A 27,541-nucleotide genomic window follows, 5' to 3' on the forward strand; every position below is an offset into this window, starting at 1 on the left:
CTGTCATTATTAAATACAGTAAACCATAGTTTAAAATTCCCCTTTCTTTGTAATTAATTTATTTTATTAAATATTACTCAAAATACTGGCAATAGAAAATTTTTTATTTTTCCATCCCAAGTTTTTTTTTTTTTTTTGAAATAACCATCTAAATCTGTTATGTGCAGTGGGTGAATGAAGAAATATAGATTTTAAAAAGGTAAATTACAACTAACTTCACACTGGATGTACAAAGTTTACCACAATCAAATTCTAAATCAAACAATATTTCCAAGATATCTAAATAGAAACTTTAAAGCAACCGGGATGAACAAATGTTTGTTGACCTTGTATTCAGTAGGGCTGTATATTTTATTTAAAGTACACAGTTTTGTATGCACACAAAGCATTCTGTAAAACCACAGATTTTATGGGAAACCATAAAAGTTAAGTGTATTTAGTGCCAAAGCAACCAATGCTATGAGATATTAGCATACTGTGTTTGTAAAAAAAAAAAAAAAAAAACTATGCTCTTGCCCGAGACAAAATAACCCAGCCACATAAAAAAAAAAAAAAATCTTCACAAATTCCTTGCCTCATTGATGAGATTTGAACTTGAGCCTTTTCCACCCAGTGTAAAAGGATGGTGATTATAACACTGTGCTTCCTGTGAGGAGTAAAAAGATGCAAAAGGAGGACAACAAATCTGTTTACCCTCTAGTAGAGTTTGTACATTGGGCATAACCTCGAGTGCACAGTAAAGAAACACCAAATAAACCAGGCTAAAAAAGGTGATTATAGACCAACAACATAGAAAGCCTTTTGCCACTCCCCATACTGCTGTTTCGGTGCTTATTGGCACCTCATCAGAGAGGAGATAGACAAACAATCCGAAATGAAGACTTCCTACATTTATACAAACTGGGTACAGTTTCTTCACTGTTTCATAAGGTAAATAATCAGCAATAGGAAAGCAGGAATTATGCTTGATTCTTTTTGGAGACCCTTTGCTGTTATTTGTTTATCAGTTAACTTCTGGGAAGGTGGGTCCTATTATAATTAAAATTTGAACTTGTTTGCCATACAATAACCAATGAACATACAAAGAGAGAGGAAAAAAAAAAAAAAAAATATATATATATATATATATATATATATATATATAAAAACACTGAAACCAGATCAGAAAATTCCAAAATCCAAACATTGCAAGTTTGGTGTCAAAATAGACACAAGATATCAGTTTATTGATGTGAAAACAAATTGAATGTTTTATCCCTGTTTAGAACAAGACTGTCAAGTGTTCATCATGTCAGTTGTAGTTTACCATAACTGCAGCCAGCATTTCTTGAGATACCCTCCCTAGCAGCTGCGATTCTGCTTTTCAATTCTTCAACAGTATGTCGATTATTTCTGTAGATGTAGTTATTCAGAATCCTCAAAGGAAATAATCACAATGATTTGGATTTAGCAAGTATGGTAGCCAAGATCATCCAATCCCATATCTCATCTAGGATATAAATTACAGATGATCCTATCATTAAAATGTTCCTTCAAGAAATGAAGAACTACATTTGCCATTACAGTCTTGCCCCATCTTGTTACAAAAATGTTTTTTCCATGTTCACTCCCATGCCCTGAAGAGCTGGTATAAAGCAGTTTTGAAGCACTTTCATATAACATTCCATATGAATTGTGTCATCCAGGAAGACCGGTCAGAAAAACACAACTGATGAAACTGCACATCACACTGCATTTTTCAGGATGTAAAGGCATCTCCATGACTGCAGAAGGATTCTCACCAACATGCACACATATTCAATTAATCAACGTAGCCACCAAGATGATCATACGTTATTCACCACATTAACTACTGCTTTCCAAATGTTGACAAAATGAATTGCAAAAGGTGAAATGCCTTTATCAAACATCAGTCAAGGGTTACTGCTTCTGTAAGGAAAAGTTTTAAGTCTGATTCAAACTAGTAAAGGATAGCGAAAGCTTAAAAAGCAGTACTCATCTTGCGATGTCTTACTCAGGCAGTGTGGTTAATATTTAGGTTGAATTGTTAAATTGAATAAAATTAAAAGGGAGGAAGTAGGTAAGTGTTGACCGAGTTAAAATAAGCACAAGGAGACAGAAGCATACACATCCAATCCTTGGTTGTCATTGAAGTAAAGAAGCAAAAGAATTGAAAACTAAATAGGTGAATATGGTGAAGTCAATAGTCGTTACGGGGACTTTCGTTAGTTAAAACGTCTTCAGTTGGCAATGTGTGGAGAGAGAACGTGCATGGTATTTAAGAAATAAATAAATTATACTCTCGTGATGCCTTTTTTGACATGTGGGAACTTTAATTACAAGAGGTTCCAAATTGGGGAAAGATTGAAGGGGAGTTTGGAATTTAGAATTTTGAGGTTTGAGTGGTGCCGGTACCATTTAATAGCTAGGGCTTCATATTGAAGTATTCTGTAGCTAGATTTTAGTTTTTAATGATGGAAATGGCAGAGTCAATGAGGGGGTTGTGGTTGTGAGTCTGGGCATGAATTGTAAGTTCTGTAACAGACTGGTTAGAAATGAGACTATGGAAATGATAGTATGCACGGGTGTTGGATGTTTTTGATGAGCCAAATTTGGTAGTAGTACTTCCGATGTAACAAGTGTTACAGTTTGGTTGACAATTAATGAGGTATATTATATTATTGAGGTCGTTTGTAGGTGGAAAAAACAAGGGAAATATCAGTGTCGTTAAATAGACGGCAGAACTGTCCTAAGAGTTCATTGTGATAAGGGAGGGAGGACTATGCGGATGTTTGTTTTTTATTGTCTTTGGTTGGGTTGTTAAGTTTAATTTTATTTTTAGCGATGGAGATTGTGTTTAAAATAAGTTGGTGGGGGTAACCTCTGGATATAAATTTGTCGGTGAGATATTGGATTTCGTTGTAAAGGTCGGTTGGTAAGGAAATGTACTTTAGTGCATTGTGAATTTGATTATATAGAACTGCTTTTTTAGTGTTTAGGGGGTGATGAGAAGTAAAATGTAGGTATTTATTGGTGTTTGTATTTTTTCTGAAAATTTTCATATTTAATTTTGTGCCTGTTATATAGATAGTGAGATTGAGGAAATTTATCTGATTGTTTTGTCCAATTTCAAGGGTGAATTTAAGTCTGTCGTGTATAGAGTTGAGTTTTACGAAGAGGTTATCAATGATAGATCTGTTGCCTATTACAAGAATGTCATCAGCGTAGCGCATGTATAGTTTTAGTTCAGGGGGAAAGGGGTGTAGAATTTGGCTCTCAATGGCGGCTAAGTAAATTTCGGACAATGGGGCCGAATTAGTGAAAGCTGATTTGCTGTATGAAACAATTGGTCTTAAAGGATGGTCGGTTTTGTGTAACTTAATGATCCCAAACGTGGGGAAGGATGTTATTGCAGATTCCAATTTGCTGTAGTGTTGAAAGGTTGATTTCCTTATTTTGCCTGAGTTTCCTGAGAATTATGTCGAGTTTGTTTTTAAGTTTTATGATGTTATGGTTATTTTCATTTATGTATGTATTTGGATCTGCTAAGATGGATTCTAATTTTTTGGTGTAGGCATCTTTATCTATTATAACAATCATGTCTCCTTTATCAGCTTTTTGAATAATAATGTTAGAATTTTTACTGAGTTTGTGTAAATCCATAAGCTGTTGTTTTTTTATATTAGAGCAGGAAGAGTTACACAAAACCGACCATCCTTTAAGACCAATTGTTTCATACAGCAAATCAGCTTTCGCTAATTTATCCTCCTTTCTGATCAAAATTATAACCCCTCTTACTAAATTTTCCACATTCAAGATCAATAACACCAATCAAGCTTTTCAAAAAATCAATAATATTACAATATCCGATACAGACATCTTAGCTTCCTATTACATCACTTCTCTCTACACTAATGTCCATATTCCATTTAGGGCACCTCCGTAGCCAGCTGGGAAGGAGCAGCAGCAGCGCGTAGCATGTGCTTCTTGATTAGACTGGGGTTCGAGCCGGTCACCACCAAATACGGAGAATGCAGAAAGGTCAGCGAATGACCACTGCATATCCCGGAGCAATATGGCCTTAGTTGCTAATGCTCCAAACAACAAACATATTCTATTTACTTTACAAGTCTTATGCAAGTTTTTAGAAACAGATGATACCTTAACAAAACGTACCTCCCTTTCTATAGACCATATTCTTCAGCTCACCACCCTTCTATTAGAAGCAAGATTTTTTAGATTTAACAAAAAAATTTTCCAATAAATATTTGGCTTACTAATGGGACTAGGCATTTCGGCCCCATTGTCCGAAATTTGCCTAGCTGCCATTGAGAGCCAAATTCTACACCCCTTTCCCCCTGAACTAAAACTATACATGCACTACGCTGACGACATTCTTGTAATAGGCAACAGATCCATCATTGATAACCTCTTCGTAAAACTCAACTCTATACACGACAGACTTAAATTCACCCTTGAAATTGGACAAAACAATCAGATAAATTTCCTCAATCTCACTATCTATATAACAGGCACAAAATTAAATACAAAAATTTTCAGAAAAAATACAAACACCGGTAAATGCTACATTTTGCTTCTCATCACCCCCTAAACTAAAAAGGCAGTTCTATATAATCAAATTCACAATGCACTAAAGTACAGTTCCTTACAAACCGACCTTTACAACGAAATCCAATATCTCACCGACAAATTTATATCCAGAGGTTACCCCCACCAACTTATTTTAAACACAATCTCCATCACTAAAAATAAAATTAAACTTAACAACCCAACCAAAGACAATAAAAAAACAAACATCCGCATAGTCCTCCCTTATCACAATGAACTCTTAGGACAGTTCTGCCGTCTATTTAACGACACTGATATTTCCCTTGTTTTTTCCACCTACAAACGACCTCAATAATATAATATACCTCATTAATTGTCAACCAAACTGTAACACATGTTACATCGGAAGTACTACTACCAAATTTGGCTCATCAAAAACATCCAACACCCGTGCATACTATCATTTCCATAGTCATTTCTAACCAGTCTGTTACAGAACTTACAATTCATGCCCAGACTCACAACCACAACCCCCTCATTGACTCTGCCATTTCCATCTTTAATTAAAATATAGCTACAGAATACTTCAATATGAAGCCCTAGCTATTGAATGGTACTGGCACCACTCAAACCTCAAAATTCTAAATTCCAAACTCCCCTTCAATCTTTCCCCAATTTGGAACCTCTCGCAATTAAAGTTCCCACATGTCAAAAAAGGCATCACGAGAGTATAATTTATTTATTTATTAAATACTATGCACATTCTCTCTCCACACATTGCCAACTGAAGAAGTTTTAACTAGCGACAGTCCCCGTAACGACTATTGACTTCACCATATTCACCTATTTAGTTTTCAATTCTTTTGCTTCTTTACTTCAATGACAACCAAGGACTGGATGTGTATGCTTCTGTCTCCTTGTGCTTATTTTAACTCAGTCAACACTTACCTACTTCCTCCCTTTTAATTTTATTCAATTTAACAATTCAACCTAAATATTAACCACGCTGCCTAAGTAAGCCATCGCAGATTAATTCAAGGCGAGTACCGCTTTTTAAGCTTTCGCTATCCTTTACTAGTCTATTAACACGGTACTTGAAGATCTCTAAATCTCTAAAACTTTGCATTATCTGATTCAAACAAAACACTTAAGGTTGATGTTTGTTTTCAATTTAGCTGTTGCACACAATCTTTTCAGATTTCCTTGGGCTACAAATGATTGTTTCCCTATATACATGCAATACCTCCAGGCATCCTCACACATTTATTTCCATCAACAATGCACTTATTGCTTCACACAACCAGACTGTTTAAACTTCATTAACTAACCTTGAAATCACTGGTCTTTCTGGACCTTTTCTGCAACCATATCTCATTTTAAAACGCATGCCAAAAGCTAGATCTGAATAATGCAGATTCCATTTATTTTCAGTGACATTAACACTTCAATAGCTGGATATAGTCCTTCCCCTTCTCACCACTGTATCAATTAGTGATCTACACAGGGTTAGTATTAGCCATACAGTACAAGGAAGGCTGAACCAGCCAAAATAAATAAATAAATACAAATAAAACAAAACAAATCCTGTTTGACTCACTCTTCATGTAGGTACCGATCTAATTGACCTTTAAATCTCCACAAGCTGTCAACTTCAACCACAAGTGGGGGCAACTTATTCCATAAATCAACAACTCACTGGATAAAGGAAAACTTCCTGCAATCCAGACTAAATCTCTTCCTCCACAGTTTTAATTTATGTCCTCTAGCTCTTTAGATACAATCCATTTTCATGGTATTGTGGTTATCCTGCCTGCTATTCTTCCACTGTCAAATTTTTGATAGGCTCCTTAGTAAGAAGTAGATCTAGGATATTAGAGCCCTCCCTGTACTTACTTGAATGTGCTGTAATAATTACTGGCAATCATACAATTTGTCAAAAACATGTTACCATCTAGTATATGTCCAGTCTATGAGGTAGATGCCCATAATGTGACAGTTGTACTTACTAGTCCATGCAAATTGGTGAGTTGTCTTTGATTTAGGAAATATTCTGGTACTTGGTTGCAGCCTATGAGAGCCAACCCAAATGATGTCAATAAACATGAAAAGTTTGTTGCAATTTCAGTATATTGGATTTTAAAATTACGCTGTTATTTGAAGAATCTGTCCTTACTTTAATGCACTTTAATGGTAAAAAATATCTACATGGTACATACTAGAATGATTTCATATAACCAGCATTTCACACTTCATTTAAAAAAAGACCATTTATCCAAACAAATATTACTTAATGTAATACTTACATCACATTCCCGAAGGGCATCCATGGCCAACAAATCATTTCCATGACGGAGTTGAAAACGAACCATTTCCTCGGCAGCCTAAGATTACAGAATGCTTATTTAAAAAAATAAGCTTCAACACAGGACCAAAAAAAATCTTGCACAGAAACGTTATGAAATAAACTAATGATTTATATTATTGTTATTAATTATATTAAATATAAAACACTGATCATTATTTAGAGTCGCATAACACTTTAATGTAACTAACTGATGTGATCAGTTGTTGAAATAATGTAAGCATAACAGGTGAACAATTATTACCCAAAGATATTGAGTGCAACGTGGACAGAAAGGATAGACAGGGTAGGAATGGAGGAGGGATTATGCTATTAGTTAAGAAACACAAAATCTAAGGAAGTGCATCCAGTTGACATGAGTGGACAGTGCAATGTTGAGTCTGTTTGGTGTGAGATAAACATGGGAAAGGGAAAGTGAGAGTAAGAGTGTGTTATAGGCCTAATGACTCTGATGAGTACAACAAACAATTGTGCAGAGAAATAGTGGGCCAGTAAATCAGAATGTCTTGTAATGGGGATTTTAACTTTCCAGATATTGACTGGAACTTGTGGTTTGGTACTCGCACACTACCAAGACTTTTGTGGATTTTTGGAGGATCGTTTTCTACAGCAACGTGTTCGAGGGGCAACCAGAGGGGGTAATACTGTTGATCTCATTATCAGCAGTGATGACTCGTGCATTAGGAATTTGCAGATAAAGGAACCAATAGGTGACAATGATCACAGTCTACTGATGTGGGATTTATTTAAAGATACAACTACCATCAAGGGTAAAGGGAAAGGTTTTTGTTTTCGTAAAGGTAACTACAGTGGTCTCGGGCAGTTTTTAAATTCCATACAGTGGGATCAACTGATGATGTTAAAAACAGTGAATTCTAAAAGCCTTCAAGGAATTAATCTCGGAAGCTACTAGGCTTTTCATACCAACTAAGAAATAGTGTTCAATATGTCAAAAATGGATATCAGCTGAACTAATGAGGCTCGTGGCACAGAAGAAAAATGTGTGGTATGCATATAAATTAATGCAGGTGACACAGAAGCCTATGGCAGATATCAGCTAGTCTGTAATCAAGTCACAAAGGAGGTTAGGCAAGCAAAGGCTGATTATGAGAAATCCTTCAAAAAGGATGCAAAGAAAAACAAAGACTTCTTTACTTATGTAAACTCTAGAAGGAAGGGGAAGAATCAGATTGGTCCATTTGATGTTGGTGGTTCGACTGTTGACGATCCTGCTCAGATAGCTGACAAACTGAATGAGTATTTTGCATCTACATTCACACATGAGGAATTCTGTAAGGAAGGAGAGGACAGAAGTTTAATAAACTCTAACAGGCAACTAAATGATTTTGTAATAACGGAGAGCAAAGTGGAGGAAAAATTGTTGAAGTTAAACATAAAAATGGCACCTGGGGCAGATGGAATCTATCCAGTTATATTGAAGGAGACAGTGAGGGAAGTAAACAAACCCCTAGCCATAATTATGAAAGCATCGTTAGATCAGGGGAGGTCCCCATGGACTGGAGATGTGCAAATGTATCCCCAATTCAAAAAGGGAGTTCAAAGGGTGGCACAAATAATTATAGACCTGTTAGTTTTAACTTCTGTTCCAGGGAAAATAATGGAGTCACTGGTTAAAGAAGTGATGCACCTAGACAAGACTGCAGTAACAGTTCAAACATAGCTTGGGTTTATTAAGGGGAAGTCTTATCTGACCAATCTGATTGGATGCTACAATGTGGTCACAAAGGAACTGGATGCAAAAAATAATTTTGATATCATATACTGGATTTCAGGAAAGCTTTTGATACTGTTGCACATGTAAGACTGCTGTACAAATTGGAGCGGTATGGCATTAAGGGAAAATTGCTGCAATGGATAAAGGGATGGTTGAGTGGGAGACAGCAGAGAGTGGTAATAAATGGACACTGCTCTACCTGGACTAATGTTATTAGTGTAGTCCCCCAGGGTTCGGTGCTGGGCCCATTGTTGTTTTGTGTATTTATCAATGATATTGATGAAGGTATATCAAGCTTAATTTCCAAGTTTGCAGATGATACAAAGGTTGGCAGGGTTGTTAATGACAGTAAAGACAGTATGCTACTGCAACAGGATCTAGAAAAGTTAGGCAGATGGGCTGAGAAGTGGCAACTCAAGTTTAACATTGACAAATGCAAAGTACTGCATATGGGTAGCAGTAACCCAAGAGAAACATACCAACTGTGTGGTACTAGACTCAAGGAGGTGGAGAATAAAAAAAGACTTGGGGGTAATTGTGCAGCCAGATATGAAATTCTCTGAGAGTGCAGACAGGCTGCCAGAGCAGGTCATGGAGTTTTGTCAATGATATATATAGGAATTTTGCTAGCAGATACAAGAAGCTGATTATCCCTTTGTATAAGGCAATGGTCAGGCCACACCTTGCAAACTGCATACAGGTCTGGAGGCCTCATTTTAGGAAGATTGTAGAATTACTAGAACGAGTACAGAGAAGGGCAATAAGATTGGTGACAGGAACAAAGGGGGTTCTCTTACCAGGAGAGGCTTAAATTCTGTAAGTTGCAGCATCTGGAGACTAGGCACCTGCAAGGTGATCTGATTGAGGTGTACAAGGCCTTGAATGGTTTGAGCAGGCTCATTCAATGCTGATGGGATACTTCCGCTTGCTCAGATTAAGAGGCTGAAGGGGCATAGATTCAAATTGAGGAAAGACAGTTGGATGTGTAGAAGTTTGTCTTTAGCCAGTGGGTAGTTGACTGCTGGAATAGAGTTCCATCTTTTGTTGTGGAGGTTGATAGCTTAAATAAATTTAAGGCTGAACAAGACAAACATTTTGGAGTGACCAGATGTGTGAAATGGGAAGGGTTTTATTTATTTATTTATTTTTAATTTTTTTTTTTTTTTTACTGATACTCTATAAGCTTGCTTTCTTGCATCATATGCTTCAACTTATGCTAATACTATGCTGCTTCAACAATACCCAGGTAATTATTCATTTAACTATTTATTGAAAAATGTTTTTTTTCAATAAGCTTTTTTTTTTTTTTTTTCAAGGTGAAGTACAAAACTGAGCAATGCATGGTTCTAACAACATGAAGCTCTCAACAGTGTAAGAGGCTACTAAGATACAGAAAATAATACAAAAAGACACTTTGAGAGAGAGAGAGAGCCCCATTTTGCAGGTTGCAAGTCATGAAAACAGATGTCTGCATAAGGAACTTAACTGAGGTGTTTTAGTCTAACGGGTTTCATTAAGTTAAATAATTGGGGATATCATATCCTTTTGCAGGTAGCAAAAAACTATGCACATACAATTAAAGTGCATATGCACTGGAATAATATTTAAAAAGAGTGACACTGTGGGACAAATGATGTTATCATGCAGCCAAGCAGTGATTAGAGACCAAACAATTGGTTGTTTTTGTGGTCTCAATAATGGGGGAGTCTGGAAAACAAGAGGGAATATTGCATCAAATATGTAACCCCTTAAAAGCAACTATGCTGAATTGACTAAGTTATTACCCCTCATTACATAGGGGTATTTTAAAAAGTTGTAAGTACATAAGTTATTATTATTTATTTTTTTTCAATTTGGGTAGACAAAGATACCTTTTTAGTGGCATCAGTAGACATCTCCACTACAAGCTCCCATAGTTTTGCCCTTTCAACATAACAGCTGAAACTGGAATGTGTGCAAGCTAAGCAGCAGCCATGCTATTTCCCCATTTTAATATCCAAAATTCACATCATAGCAGAGGCAGAGATTTTAAAAAATAGATAAACAAATACAAGCTATATAAATACATGGGTAAAAATATTTTAAAACTGCTTTCTTATTAGACAATTAGATTTGTCTTCATAAACAGAATAATCTTAAGTTATAACAGACAGAATTACATATAAGTAAGGAATTATAGCTTACAATCAAAAATTCCAAGGATACCAGAAGAATCCGGATACAGAAGCTGACGAAACTGAATCAAGCGATAAAATAGATGCAGAGGATATTACTGAATCAGAAGTTTTTTTTATACAATTTATTTTATATGTCGGCAATCAAGCCAATATGAATCAAAATATAGAAGCATTTATGTATAAAGTTTTAATTTTTTATAAAACTTAAATTCCACAAACTTATTCCCAAGCAGGAAAATTCACTGTGCCAACCCAAGCCCACTGCTCAATGGATTCAGGGCAGCTGAATCATAGTAGGAAGAGCATTAAGAGTGAATACAAAGATGTATGGACAATTTTTTTTTTCCAGGTTTTTTTCTACATCAGCAAAAGCAAATTTTTTTTTTTTTTTGCTGATGTAGCAAAAACCTGGCTTCCTTGCATCTTTTCTCCTACTAATAACTACAACAGCCTTTGAAATTAAATTTAATAATACTGAATGAGAATACTGATCACCAGGATGTCCTTTTATCCTAACATATTATAACTTATATTTAATCAACTAACCTTCAAATCTTGATGGTTGGCATCTCTCTCTGGACACTCCTTCAACAACTGTTTTAAAAGAAGTGCATATTTACCCATCCTCTGGACAGGTTTCAGCAGATAACTAGACAAGTCCATCTTGTCTTCAAGTTCCTGCTGCTTTCTCTACAAAATAAAAACATTCCCATTACTTTTTTGAATTTTCTATTAATGCTTTCAGTCTAATAAATACATATTTAGCCAAGTTGCACAGCTTGATAAGCCAATCATCAATTTAAAAATTTAAATGAAAAAATTAAGCCAGTGTAAAAGAAATAGTAAATGTAAAAGAAATGATCCAGTACAGTTCTGGAACCTCAGTAATTTTATATTATGGTACAGTTCACCACCATAGCTGAGTGGTCGGGCACGAGGGTACATAAATGCACGTTCTTTGAGTGACTGAGGTTCAATGCCTGTGACCTAAATATGGTGCTGTTTCTTGTATTGTGAACTCCTCTGACTGTGTGGTCATCCTAGAGTATAAACAGAAAATTTATTTATTTATTTATTTTGCTTAGAGGTAGATAGAGTTTGCTTCCTTCAACAGGCATTGTGTGGTAGACATGTGAAGTCTTCCCATACTTGAAAACTTACTACCCTTCCATTCTGTTTTTGCACCAAGTGGAGCAAAAAAAGAATTTGATCCCCCCCCCAAAGCAGGCTAATCTGCCATTTATTTAAATAATGACACACTGCTCTCACAGCCAGATTAAAATAGCAGATTAGCCTTTTCATAATGCCATTTGTATGAAGTAGCACAACACTTAAAACCGTTGCATTATATGGACAAACAGAATGTGTCTTATTGTAGGTCGCATCTGCATATTTTAGTTGCTTATATACAGAGTAGATAATTTCAAAGGTGTTGTGGAGACTCATATGCATCTGTGGGGTGGAAGCTATAAACTGGAGAAGTTTTAAAGGCTCCTAGAGGTATGCAGAGAGCACTGTGATCAACGATATCTATACACTGTAACATACTCTACCTAGCTGAAGCATGCAGATTTACAGTCCAACAGATCTATTTATAGTTTTATTTAACTGTACATCTGTTGGCTCTTCATGCCATTGAAGATACTGAATTTTGATACGCAGCTAGTTAAATCTTACTAAAGTTCACAAAAATTGTTTTTATTTAAGGTATTGCCTGAAAAGGGCAAATTTTGAACAGGTAGAGAAAAAATTTATTTAAATTCTGTCTTTACAAGTTAGTACATAGCATCATGTTAGTTCATAGTAAATCACCATAGCAAGTGAAATGGCAACATTTTTGTTACATCTCATATTGTGAATGCCTACACGAATTGCCCTGATATTGCACTACCTTGAATAAACAACCCTTCACCAGTGGAGAAGACTAATGTTACTTATTTTCAGCAGTTACCACCACCCAGACAGCACCGTTTCAAGGCTTTTTGGACACTCTCATCGGAGGGGTCTGATGTTACAATAAGTGACAACCCAGTTATGAAGAATAACTCCACAATATGGGAGATACTACATTGCATTAAAAAATGCAATATATCAGGGCAACTCACTATGAAGGTACTCACAACGAGATATAACAAAAACGATGCCATTTCACCAACTTCAGTGATTTACTACGAACTAACATGATGCTATGCACTAACCTGTTTGATTAGTGAATTTTCGGTTGTCTATGCTTTCAGCCCCAAAACCTTTTTAAGTCTTCTGTCTTTATGGAAAAGTGTATAGTTTGAAATTTAGATGATTGGGACATTTGATGGGTCTTTTGAAGACAAATGCTGACTATTTTTTATTTCTTCTGATTTCCTACCATGACAGTTCAACTGTATAATATGGTGCATTATTTAGATCTTAATCTGTTTATTTGTTCTCATTGCTTTTTTTTTTTTTTTTTTTTTTTTTTTTTTTTTAGTTGGAGTTATTGAATTTATCATGTTTGGATCTCTTTCTTTAGGAAAGCAGAACTAAGTATATCAATAGTTTCTACTTTTTTTTTTTTTTTTTTTTTTTTGGTAGTTGACGCATCGGCATCTGTGGCCATAATGCACCTCCCAAGGTTTTTGCAGTACTTTGATCCAAGCCCGAGGCGGGATTCGAACCCGCGACCTTTGGGTTGTCAGGCAGGTACTTTGCCCGGTCGGCAATAGTTTCTACATAGCAAGGTTCTAGTAGATTTTCTCCTTTAACGTCAGCATCATCAATATCCAGTTTTATCTATGTTTGGATACTTCTGTTTACTCTGATTTGTAGATGCCATCATCTTTGCTTTTTAAGATGTCAGTTCTGTTTCTGCACTGAAAGGAACAGAATTTTCCTGCTCTTCAGCACACTATGTTTGAGATATGTCAATAAGTGTACTAAACTTCTATCAAGAAGTTTAATTTTGATTTTATAACCATCCTCTGTTACTTGGATGGCTATAATTTGCTGTTGTTTCACTGGTGAAGCATAAGAATTTGAAGAATTATTTGTAAATATATATTTTCTTGCCTCTTGCTGGATAGGGCACTACTTTCTATCTTGTACTTCTGTATTTGTTTTTATATTATTTTCTGCATGTTTAGAAAGGGCAGGATATTTCCCCAGTAGTTGGACAGATGTGAAGTAGAGATAAAATTTGTCTGATCATGTTCTTTCAAACTACAGTGCAGGCAGATTGCTTGATTGGTTGTTGTAAGGTTTTAAGCACATCAGAAACTAAAGTCATAATTACACCATATACAATGTGTGTAAACTGCATGTGTTCTGTAGTCTATTTGCTGTTTGCTGGATGAAAAACCCAAGTTTCCCACAGGGGAAACAGGTTTTTCATGCTACCCTTGCCTGAGACCAACTAACTAAACCACATTGTCAAAAACTCAAAAATTCCTTCAGTCACTGATGGGATTTGAACTGTTCTTTTCCACCTGGTGTGGAGAAAAGGTGATCATACCAACTGCGCTACATACAAGGGCCAGTGCAGGCAGATGGGGCCTCTCTAACATGCTACCTGAGAGTGTCTAACCTACTGACAATTACAACATCTTAGCAATTTGGTATATACAGAGAGATCACTGAATTATAACCACCCCTATGAAAACTGAATGCGACCCACTGACCACATGAGGTACGAGAGTGCAGAGTTGGTCTACCTACGTAGCATAGATAAGTCAGTGGTTCAGTAGGTAGTAAAATTCTGAACTTGACAGGTAAAAGGAAAGATTTATTGGACTTCGATAAAGGACAGATTGTGGATGCTCGACGAGTTGGTGCCTCGATTTCCCAAATAGCTGAACTGGTGAGGTGTTCGAGAGCTGCTGTAGTTAAAGTTTACCATGACTGGCATCAAAATGGTCAAACAATGACCCAAAGACAAAACTGAAAAGTTCAGCAAAAGGTTGATGTTAGAGGTGAGCGCCGGGTCCAACGACTCATACAGGTGCAGAACTGTTGAAGAGATGACTACCCAATACAACATCGGCCAACCCAGAACAATATCTGGCACGACCATGCATCGCACGCTCACACATATGGGCTATGCCAGCAGACAACCCCTATGGCATATCCTAACCAAGGTTGATTGGCGTAAAAGACTTGCCTGGTGCAAAGAGCATGCAAGTTGGACATTAGAAGAGTGGAAGAAAGTGTGCTGGTCGGATGAGTCACGTTATTTACTCCACACCACGAATGGTCGTGTACGGATTTGGCATCAACAACATGACTCTCTTCATCCATCATGCATGGTATCAAAAGTGCAGGCCGGTGGAGGCAGTTGTATGGTGTGGGGCATGTTTCGCTGGCAGGAATTTGGACCCCTGGTGCATGTGGAACAACGTATCAGTGATCTCCACTATCGTCAACTGCTTGCTGACTGTGTACACCCCGCTATGTTACACCTTTTCCCCAATGGTTATGGTGTCTTCCAAGATGACAATGCAGTGAGCCATCGGGCACTTGTTGTGCAGGAATGGTTTGAAGAACACAGTTCTGACTTCCAGCATATCGATTGGTCTCCGAACTCCACCGATATCAATCCCATAGAGCACTTGTGAGACACTATGGAAAGGCATATCAGGTGTCTGGATGGACCAATCACCTCCATACCTGCATTGCTGACTGCATTACACACAGCTTGGTTGGCCATACCTCCCGAACGCTTCCGACATCTTGTTGAATCAATTCCACATTGGATAATTGCTGTACTGAGGGCAAAAGGATGACCTACGAAGTAGGTGGTCATAATTCAGTGATCACTCAGTGCATATATGGGTGGATGTTGCAATTTAAATATCCTGCTTTTACTGACTGTGGTGAAGAAGTATTATTGAATGTAAGAATTAAAGAGTGTTGGAGTTTGAACACCACCTTTTTTCACTGTTATCCTCTTGACATGTCTCACTTGTTGATCTTTTGGCTCACATAGCAAATCTTCCTCAGAAATAGATAAATCCCACACTGTAATACACCCTTCAATATATTAAAGTATAATATTATTGTTCTTAACTCAATTGTCAGGGAAACGGGAAATATATTGTGCAAAAAGGATAGGTGGAATAGGACCAGGGTATGTCTGCCAGGGGCAAAAGTTGATGACATTGTAGACCAGATATCATCTTTTAAGGGCACAAACAGTGATATCATTGTACACTGTACTTGCTTAATAAATCTGCAGATTTACTAAGCAAGTACAGGTCAATGCTGAAAAAAAGTTGCGGGATAGGGTTAAATTTGAAAGTGTCTGCAATCCTCCCCAGACATGATAGGAGGGAGTATATGATGAGAGCCGTGTCAATCAATTCGGCCATGGAGAGATGCAGGGCTCATGGGGTAGAATTTTTCACAGCATGGTCTGTGCTTGTTAACAGGAGAGATTGCTTCTACAGGGATGGGATAAACTTAAACAGAAGAGGTTCAAGGAATATTTGCTGATGCTATCGAGGCAATGTTAGGTGGGTCAGAAAACTGCTAGCATGGGGGTCTTCAAATAGTAGTTGCAGGCAGAGGTGGAAATGATTCTTGCACTGCTTCTATTGGAATGAGCAGCAGCTTAGAAAGCCAGCTGCTGGGAGTCATGAAACAAGTAAATACATGGGCTGTGCTAGAGTAACTAAGATTAAGAACAGGTGCATGTACACCAATGCTAGAAGTATAGTAAACAAATTTGATGAATTTGAAGAGTTGGTTAAGAACATCCCAGGCAGATAGATATTGTTGGGATATCAGAAACGTCGTGCCACTCAGATATAAAGGATGGAGAATTGGAATTTGGGGGGTACAAAGTGTACAGAAAGGATAGGAAGGGAGGAGGGGTTATGCTGTTAGTTAAGAAACACAAAATCTAAGGAAGTGCATCCAGTTGACATAGATGGACAGTGCAATGGTGAGTCAGTTTGATGTGACTTGAGACCTAGGAAAGCAAAAATGGGGGTAGGAGTTTCTTATAGGCCTAATGACTCTGATGAGTACAATGAACAATTATACAGAGAAATAGTGGGCCAGTAAAGCAGAGCATCTTATAATGGAGGATTTTAACTTCCCAGATATAGTCTGGAACTTGTGGGTTGGTCACTTGCACACTAGCATGGCTTTTGTGGATTTATCGGATGATTGTTCTCTACAGTAGCATGTTAGATGGGCAAAAAGAGGGAGTAACACCCTTAATTTGATAATCAGCAGTAATTATTCATGCATTAAGAATTTACAGACAAAGGAACCAATAGGTGGCAGTGATCAGTGTACTGATGTGGGATTTACTTAAAGATGAAAAATATCAGGGATAAAGGGAAGGGTTTTTGCTATCATAAAGGCAACTACAGTGGTCTCAGATATTTTTTAAGTTCTATACAATAGGACCAACTTATGTTGTTACCAAGAGCAAATTCTAAATGGGAAGCATTCAAGGAAGTAATTTTGGAAGCTACTAGGCTTTTTGTTCCAACTAAGAAATACTGCTCTAGGTTCAGTCCCAAATGGATGTCAGATGAACTAATGAGGCTCGTGACAGAGAAGAAAAATGCATGAGATGCACAAATTGTAAGGCGACACAGAAGCCTATGGGATACAAGCTAGTCTGTAATCAATCACAAAGGAGGTTAAGGCAAGTGATGGCAGATTATGAAAAATCTTTGACAAAGGATACAAAGAAAAACAGCAAAGACTTCTTTACTTATATTAACTCTAAAAGGAAGGGGATGAATCAGATTGGTCCACTTGATATCAATGGTTTGACTGTAGATGATCATTCTCAGATAGCTGCCAGAACTAAATGAGTATTTTGCATCTACATTCACACATGAGGAGTTGTTCAAGGAGAGAGGGCCAGATGTTTTTCAAAAACTCTAACAGGGAATTAAATGATTTTGTAATAACTGAAAGCAAGTGGAGGAGAAATTGTTGAAGTTAAACATAAGAAAGGCACTTGGGGTGGATGGGATCTATCCAGTTACATTAAAGGAGACAGCAAAGGAAGTAAGCAAATCCTTAGCCATAATTATGAGTGCATCCTTGGGAAGGGTGAAGTCTCCAGTCTGGGGGGGGGAGTCTCCACGGAATGGAGATGTGCAAGTGTATCTCCAATTCACAAGGGGGGGGGATATCGAAGGGTTACAGGAGTAATTTACAGACCTGTTAGTTTGACTTCTGTTCCAGGGAAAATATGGAGTTACTGGTTAAAGAAGCATTGCAGGATCATCTAGACAAGACAGCAGTAATAATTCAGACACAGCATGGGTTTGTCAGGGGGAAGTCTTGTCTGACCAATTTGATTGGATAATATGATGTGGTCACAAAGGAATTGGATGCAAAAAATAATTTTGATATCATATACTTAGATTTCAGGAGAGCTTTTGATACCGTTGCACATAGAAAGCTACTGTACAAATTGGAGCAGTATAGTATTAAAGGCAAGTTGATACAATGGATAAAAGGATGGTTGAGTGGGAGAAGACAGAGTGGTGAACAATGGGTACTGCTCTACATGAACTAATGTTATTAGAGGTTCCTCAGGGTTCAGTGTTGGGCCCATTGTTGTTTTGTATATTTATCAATGATATTGATGAAGGTATATCAAGCTTAATGTCAAAGTTTGCAGATGATACAAAGGTTGGCAGGGTTGTTAATAACAGTAATGGCAGTATGCTGCTGCAACAGGATCTGGAAACGTTGGGAAGATAGGATGGAAGTTTAACATTGACAAATGCAAAGTACTGCATATGGGTAGCAAAAACCCCAGAGAAATGTACCAAATATGTGGTGTTACACTCAGGGTAGTGAAGAATGAAAGAAACTTGGGAGTAACTGTGCAGTCAGATATGAAGTTTTCTGAGCAGCGTAGACAGGCTGCCAGAGTAGGTTATGGGGCCTTGTCAATGATATACAGGAATTTTCCGATAAGAAGGTGATTATCCCCTTTGTTTAAGGCAATGGTGAGGCCACACCTTGAGTACTGTGTACAGGTGTGGAAGCCTCATTTTAGGAAGAATGTAGAGTTGCTAGAATGAGTACAGAGAAGGGTAACAAGACTGCTGAAGGGAACAAAGGGGTGCTAGACAAACAATTGGAATGAATGGATTAGTGAAATGGGAATGGTTTTTTTTTTTTTTTTTTGGATGATGCTGTATAAGCTTGCTTTCTTGCATCATGTGCCTCTACTAATGCTAATATGGGGAAATTTCAACTGATTGACGACACTGAGGTTTCTATTAAGAAATTGCTTGATTGGATAGTTGATAGTTTCTGGGGAGCCAACCACAGACTCAGAGGACCTGATTTTCATTCTTTTAGCCTGGGACATATTCAATTGTGTCACCAATGGTTATACTGTAGTCAGCTTGCTCCAATATTATGTGGTTTCAGTCTGATCCAAGATAAACTCCTTCCATGTGGTGAGGTTAGACCAGGTGGTCTAACCTCACCACATGGCCAGAGTACAAGTTAGAAGGTAAGTAAGCAGAAAAAAAAAAAAAAAAAAAAAAAAGTTACTGCCTTTCCAGAAACTTCTTCCTTATCCTGAAGAAAGAGAACTCTTATTATATTGGGGGGGGGGGGGGGGGGTCTGACTCAGAAAAGGCAACCTTTACTCTCTAGTACACTCACAGTATAAATCACAGGAAAGTCACTTCCCATCCAGTGTCTCATGTGGACTGAAGAGAATCCTATGGTTATTTGGAAAAGACAGATGCTTCCACTTCATATTAAGCAAGCATTGTGCTATGTCTAGTAACTGCATTATCCAAATTATTTTTTTTGCAAAAGAATGGTGATATGTAATAAAATGCAGAATATTACCAAAACATATCAGAACAAGTACTTATATACTCTATATTCCAACAAAATGAGGCAATGCATCACATGAAGAGATGTAATAAATTAACTTTACCGAGAAGAGTTAAGTTTCCTTTCCTGCCAGATATTTCTTTTTTTTTTTTTTTTTCTCTTTTGAAAACTATTGTAAAAACTTATGTACACAAAAGCAAACCAAACAATTCAAATGAGCTAAAAAAAAAAAAAAAACTGAGATGTAACAGTTGAGATTAGCAAATAAACACTAACCACCAAAACAAACGATGCCTGAATAATACAGACTAAATGTTTTTTTTTTTTTTTTTTGATTTGGTAGTTGTTGGCGCATCGGCGTCTGTGGCCATATTGCACCTCCCAAGGTTTTTGTAGTACTTTGATCCAAGCCCGAGGCGGGAATCAAACCCGCGACCTTTGGGTTGCCGGGCAGGTACTTTACCCACTCGGCTAGCCCGGTCGGCCAGACTAAATGGAATAACATGCAGTACGTCTTCAATAACTTAAGTTTTTAACAAGCAAAAATGACACTAAACAAAATCTTCAAATTTTAATTTTACTATTGCGTACCGTTAAACCTCACTGGATAAAATTTAATTTTATTAACATAATAAATTTGCAATGTGTTGGGTGCTTCAACTTGTATATCCAGAAGAATTAAACATATTTACCAAACACACACACCAGACAAAAATGACTAACTTGTGGTATTTGGGGCATGCAACAAATTAGTGTACAAGGTTAACCAGTTTTCTATATTTAGAAGTATACTATCAGTAACTGAAGAAACAAAAAGGTTTCCACCACAAGAAATAGGGTGCAGAAAAGATGTTAGTAAGTTACAACAAGAAAAAAATAATAAAATAAAATAAAAAAATAAAAAGGGCATTTGTTAATTCTGTTAAAGAAATAGCTAAATCTGCCAGTGTTTCAAAGAGAATAGCAATAACAGTTCAAGGAATAGTGCTGGTAAAAATAAACCAGAAATGTGTGGCAGAATTATGAAAAAAAGTCTGCATTAGGTAAGCATGCTCAATTATGAATATCACATCTAGTAAAGGAAAAATAATTTACAACAAACAAATAAGATTCCAAGACAAAAACTGCTGCAAAGATATAACCAAGGACCTCATTAATGGATTTCTGAGAGAATACTGCAAAGACAATTGCATAACATTGTTATCCGGAATGGGGACACCCAAAATAGACCAACTGCCTATAAAAAAGCCCCACTAACATGGGCTAAAAGGCATCAAAACTGGACAATAATTGCAAAGCTGCAATGTGGTCTGAAGAATCCAAATTTTGCCTTTCCTCTAGTGATGCCATGCACAGGAGAGACGAGACTTTTCATCCAGACTGTCTGTAAAGTGTCATACAAGCTGGTGGTGGATTGGTGAGGCTTTGGGGATGTTTTAACTATTATGAACTAGGTCACTACTTCAAATACCAACCAGGATGAATCAGTCTTGCTGCACAAATATTCTGTATAATCAGGTTGTGCCTTTTGCTAAACATCTGAGGAACATTAATGAATTCAACACTCCTGTATTCCGGTTTGACAACTGTCCAGTTCACACGGCTTCTACTGTTTTAAACTGGCACAAGAAAGAAGAGAGAATGGTAGGGAATTTAAAATGGCCAGCTGAATCATCAAGGTTTAAATCCCATAAAGGGCATATGGTACTATCTTGAATAGAAAGTGAAAACATAACAAAAGCATGCATGAAATCTGAATGAATTATTGTTTTTGGTATGAAGTTTAACAACACAGGTGTGCAACTGAGGCCAAATTGTGTCTGTTCACAGTTTATTTCATATATATATATATATATATAGATACATGTTATAGCCATTGAATTATATACACGTGTACAGATGCCAGTATGTTTCAAGTATATTACGAGTTCTATGTTGGCATGAATTCCGAGGAAATGGAATAAAACCTGAGCTCCGTTCAACCTGGCGAATGACTGTAAGGTGTACGAATGAATGAATTATGGGTTCAATTGTTTTCAGAATGGTCTAATATTGTTAGAAACTATTAAGGCTCTAGATGAATCGAATCCCTACCAATGAGAGAATTCATGAAATGATTTGTGCTAAAGAATGGATTATAATTGGCTGGTGCAGCATAAGCCATAGGCTTTCTTGCACCATGCGGCCATTATTAATACTAATAAATTAATCTAAAATTTACATAGGTCACTAATTTTTTTTGTCCAGTGTGTGTGTGTGTGTGTAGATAAAAGTTGAGGGGAGAAAAGAAAAGAAAGAAATATATACATAAATATATCGTTGCATATCACACAATTCTGGTGTGTCTTCAAGTGTCAACCTCCAGAATTGCACAAAAAAAAAAAAAAAAACACCCAACAATAGTGTCCTCTGTTTCTAACATAAAGTACATGCTATGGCAAAGTAAAATTAATTAGTTGAATTAAGAAGAAAAAAAAATGAAGGGAATAAATTTAGAATAGTCCAAACTAAAAATAAGTAAAAAGGGTATAAGGGAGGATATATAAAAAGCTGGCATGTAATTTACAGTTAACTGTAAATTACATGGTTATTACCCATAATATATGTAATATATACGTATATTTACACCTTGCAACAGATTGATGTTAGAAACAACACTATTCTAAGAATCTTAATTTATTGTTATTTTGAAAATCTTTAATGCTATTTCTACTGCCCACAATAAAAAATTATTACAATCACTAGCATTTTGATATTAATTAATGCATACAAAATGTACTTACTCTAAAAAACGTAGTGCCATATTCTGACATCAAAGTATCAGATTTTGGCTTATTTTTGTTGTACAATGCATAAAGATAAAACTGTGACTCCTGCAAATAAACAATGCAAGACATCAATTTTTTAAATATATATCCTGATTACATTTTTAAATAATGTTTAATTTAAAAAATAAATGATATAAAGTTTATTTTGCAGTTACAGTTAAAATATTATTTTTGACTTTTTCTCAAATAAACCCTACTTGAGACCAAGTTATGTTACTTGGGTTTTGCTTCATATATCACAATATACTATTTACTCACTCACCAAAAATATATACACTATTTGTCTTTTGCCTTCTGGCAGATCTTTGACCATATGCAGTTAAAACTTCCTGCACATTATGAAAAAGAAATATCTTGTAATGTGTTAAGGTGACATAGTACAAAAGAGTTTATTTGAGAAAAATCAGTTACATATATTAAGCATCAAACTGATATATGCTTACATATCGTAGGAAACACTGGCCGACACTAAATGGAGAATTTTCACATTGTTCCAACTCATGCAAAAAGTACCGACTATGGAATTCATGAATCTTCTCAATATTTCCAAATACAACATTTCTCTGTCCACGCAGGGACTGGGGTATTGATTCGCTAAGGAGCTCTGGGATGTAATTCTGAAAGACAATTTGAAAAATGAAGATTTGTAAATAGCTAATAAACAAAATTTGTGATATAGTTTCTTAAAAATAATTTAATGACTGCAATAATAGAAATAACTATTTATATGAATTTTTAGAAAATAGTGCACTATAATATCCTGTTAATAAATGTGAAACTATTTTTAAAACACTAAATTAGAAAATACTTAAATTTGCTTATTTAGTGAGAGAATACTGCAAACAAAATTTCATATAATTTGTTCCACAACCATTGGCTAACCTTAACCATTTTGCATCAATTCTACTTTATATTACAGTAATAGCTGAAATATTATCCATCTTATTTATTTTTCAGATTCCAAAACAGGATTCTGACACTGAATACATTAAAGGAAATAATACTTACAAAAAGTTGATCCTCAGGCATGCTGCCCATTCCCAATATCTTTTTAAAGAGCAATAATCAGGAGAATAAACCTAAAACAGTTTCAAAAAACTAGCAAGTATACAAGTGCAGAAATTGTTGAAAACACAAACTCTATAACCAGCAGATACTAATCTACTATCCAATACCAAAACAAACAAAACACAAACCACACATTACATGTCAGCATACACTGTGCTAAAGATAAGTAGGCTCACTTAAAAGCAGCTCTGAGTCAATATCAACATACTGAATAGGTCAAACAAAACATATAAACAAACATGTATATATGAATATCTAAGAAACATCACAAACTTCACTAAAATCTGGAAGAAAAGTAAACTTTCCAGAAATCTTCCAATAAAATAGGATCGGCTGGCAGGCATGTTGGCAAGTGCTTCTGCTAGACCAGACAGACTGATTTATAGTTCCAATGCACTGATTTTCCACACAGAAAATCCTTATGAATCATATATTCAGAGAGAGTTGCGATCTACCAACCTCTATTTCCATTGTTAACTGAATGCTATGGCACATCACTAAGAGTAGCACTTTTAACTATCAGATAGATTGTCAACATCTCTTTACTAAACCTTAACTGGGAATAGTGAGCCAGCCAAAACTTTTTCCTCTAGATCCTCACTTTTCCAATACCAGTTAACAGAGCAATTCTCCCCACACCTGCCACACCAAATCACTTAATATATCTGATCTTCACACAAAGGTTCAGGCTAGTGCATATGTCTGCAGCAGTCTGAATCTCCCTAGGATTATCTTTTTCCCAAACTGACACCAATTTCATTAATGGTAGGATGAGAAGTGTTTGCTTGGTTTGGTGGCTATGCAGGGAAAAAAGGGAAACAAGTTTATAATGCAGTATACTGTTGAAATAACAGCACCCCAAATAACAGAACATTTGAGTTAATGGCATACTGAGATCGAATTTTTACAAACAGCACACATCTTGCAGTGCCGAAAAAAAAAAAAGAAAGCGGCATCATGTGATTACAGAATTTGTTTACGTTCACCATTTGGAAGTGAATTCTGTACTGATATCATGGATTATACCGCTGTTTTACATTTATTTTATATTAAAAACCCGTCACTATAGCTCCTAAAGTTAATAAACCTCATACAGAGAAGAAAAGAAGAACAACATTAAAGCTTAGTGACAAACTTGATGTAATCCAAAATATTACATTAGGGCCACCTGGAAAGTTAATTCATACACCTATGCGTATTGTGTCTATAAATTGCACGCATTCTCTGGTCAATTTGCCTGTTTGCTGGATGAATAACCCCAGTTTTTGAGGAAAAAAAACCTTGCTATCTACGCCTGAGACCGACTACTCAGCCACGTAGTGAAAAAAGCCCATAAAAGTTCCTCATATCATCAACGGGATTCAACCCTGGGCCTTTTCCACCCAGTGTGGGAAGGATAGTGATGATACCACTGTGCTACCAGTGCAGACTAAACTTAAAATAATTAAGAAAATAACATGGGACATAAGCAGGAGTGGATTATGGCAGAATATAACATTGTGTCATCAAAATGAGTGTTTTTTATGTGCAGTTAATAAAACTGCATTATTAATCTCTCTATTTCTTATTTAGCCTCAATATTTCTGAATTAAATATATTAAAAATAAAAAAACTTTCTAGGTAACAGAAAAATTGAAATAATTGCATCCTGAATCCCCAAAGGTGCTGTTATTCTGATAGTCTATTGTACTTATTTCACCTATCTTTCTTACAATAAAGGTACAGTTATTTTCTTAACAGCAACTGTCATCTAATTTACTGAAATTTCCTCACTGACTTCTCTTATAAAGTATATTATGCACAAGGAAGACTAGCAAAATACACACCTTAAATTTAGTTTGGATGAAGTTTTTATACACATAAGAGTAAAAATTCAAACTAATTTTTTCTTGTATTACTTTCTCACAACATGCTATAGTGGTAATGGCTGATAAAAAAATTCTTGATTCAAAGTTAAAACAACAGACTAAGATTCATACAGGCCAAAACAAAGTTTCAATTCCTTGATGACTTTCATACAGCAACTTTGGATACACTACTTCTTTGAAGTAATATACCATCCTTAGATGTTCAACTGATCATTATCAGGAGCATTTCAGAGGGTGACAGGTTCCTTAGTGAATACATGCTAAGCTGGTTAACAGGCCAGGTGAAGATCAGCACAAAACTCTACAGATATTTTATACAAATATGCTTCAAAAGCTTGACATTAAATATTACATTTTGGAGGAAGTAGAACCTGTACTGATGGAGAAAGTCAACAGAAAGTCAACCAAAAATTAACGGTTTTATTTCGAACCATGCTGACTTTAATTTGACTTAGCTTGGAATAAAGGCAAAATTGTTATCACCAATAATATTTGCTAACAAACTTGAATCCTTTTAAGTCCTAAAATATCTATCATAAATTGATGAACATCATTCTGAATTAATTATTATCCTTCATCCAAAAATTAGTCATAATTAAAATAAAAGGAGTGATTTTATTTGTAACTTTTCTTAAATGGTTTATAGAAGTAAAAAGTATAAATATAAATTTTACAAAAGCATAAATCTATTGAAAAGAATTTAAGTGACCCAAAGCCCCCAACTTTGACCCCGCCCCTAAGAGTCTACATTTCTCTGCCATACACAAATGAGGAATCTATAGTAGAATTTCATCTATTCTACCTACATCTCTCACACATTCTTAAAGAAATCAAAATAAAAAGATTTTATAACAAGTTTTACAAAAATATGTTATAAAACTACATTATTCTTCAACAATGCATTTGTGGCTATCTTTCACCAAAAAAATAAATAATTTTTTTTTTTCATTTAAAAATATTTTTTTATTGCAGAAGACAGAAAATTGTTAACAGCTGCACATATAGGGTCAACAAGACAAAGTGAAACTATATTATGAATAATACAACTAATGAAAATGCAAGTTAAAAAGCAACTAAGAATAAGTTTATATTCTAAAGAGTAATACAGAGAGAGATCTAAAGAAAAATATTGTCCAGCCAGAAAGTGTAGACAAAACAGTTTCTATAATTACTGACATATTCAGAACTGCATGCAGCTTATGAATACCAACATGCACAACAATAACCAGGTCAATCAGATGACAGTAAAAATGAGGTGAAAGACAGAACAATATAAATAAAATAACAATGCTGACCCAGGAAACCTGTCAGATAAATGGGAGTGTTTAAAAAATATGCCAGCAATCCTCCCCTCAAACAAGAATCATAGTTCAAATCACTTTGTTATTCGAAAAACATGTCAAATATGAGTTTAGTACAACAGAAAAAGATTCTTTAAAAATTATATTCCCTACAGAAATAGTTATATGTTCATATTTCTACAATGACAGCAGTTGTTATGGATTACTTCTGAATAACTTGCTGTAAGTAATTATTACTTTTTTTTTTTTTTTTTTTTTCAATGCTTATTCCACAGCAAAATAGCTTACGCTTTCTAGCAACCTTTGAAGTCTTGGGGGGAAGGATTAGGCCCTAGTGATTCCAACATACAATTACTGCATTCACACAGCTATTTTTTTTTTTTTTTTTTTAAAGCACATTTCCAGCACAATCTGCTTTTACAGCAGATTTCCAATTTCCATAATATGAATTAATTAAAGCCAGTTATTGCAAGCAATCTTAAATAGCATCACTATTTAGATACACTGAACTTTCAAATTTAACAGAATGAAAATAAACAAAATTTCACTGTGTTACAATGCCTACCTCAATTATATATTCCAAGGAAGTTACATAGTCCCTCTCTGTCTGTATCATTTCCCTCATTACCAGCATCAGAGTTCTAAAGAAAAAGGCCAACCATTCAGCGTGCAATTACACAAATGTCATCAATAATTCCACAAAAAAGTAACATATTACTAAATGCTTTGTTACACACTATAAAGATTATTTTAAAAAAAAAAAAGCAAAATTTAAGTGGTAAGTCGCACATAAATAAATCTAGCAGCTGAATTTCAACCTAGTTT

General features: G+C 35.7%; 1 protein-coding gene across 1 annotated transcript in view; it reads right to left on the reverse strand.

The window, feature by feature from the left end:
* LOC150082585 (puratrophin-1-like) overlaps positions 1–27,541 on the reverse strand; it is a 140,544-nt gene that overhangs the window by 15,617 nt on the left and 97,386 nt on the right. The window contains exons 14-18 of the mRNA XM_090378702.1: positions 27,282–27,357; positions 22,923–23,096; positions 22,435–22,524; positions 11,390–11,533; positions 6,873–6,950 (exon numbers count right to left, since the gene is read on the reverse strand). Coding sequence (XP_090234828.1) covers positions 6,873–6,950; positions 11,390–11,533; positions 22,435–22,524; positions 22,923–23,096; positions 27,282–27,357 — 562 coding nt within the window. The remainder of the gene's footprint in view (positions 1–6,872; positions 6,951–11,389; positions 11,534–22,434; positions 22,525–22,922; positions 23,097–27,281; positions 27,358–27,541) is intronic.

This window comes from Mastigoproctus giganteus, chromosome 7 (assembly GCF_048544385.1).
Source record: "Mastigoproctus giganteus isolate SK-2022 chromosome 7, ASM4854438v1, whole genome shotgun sequence".
In the NCBI taxonomy this organism is placed as follows: domain Eukaryota; kingdom Metazoa; phylum Arthropoda; class Arachnida; order Uropygi; family Thelyphonidae; genus Mastigoproctus; species Mastigoproctus giganteus.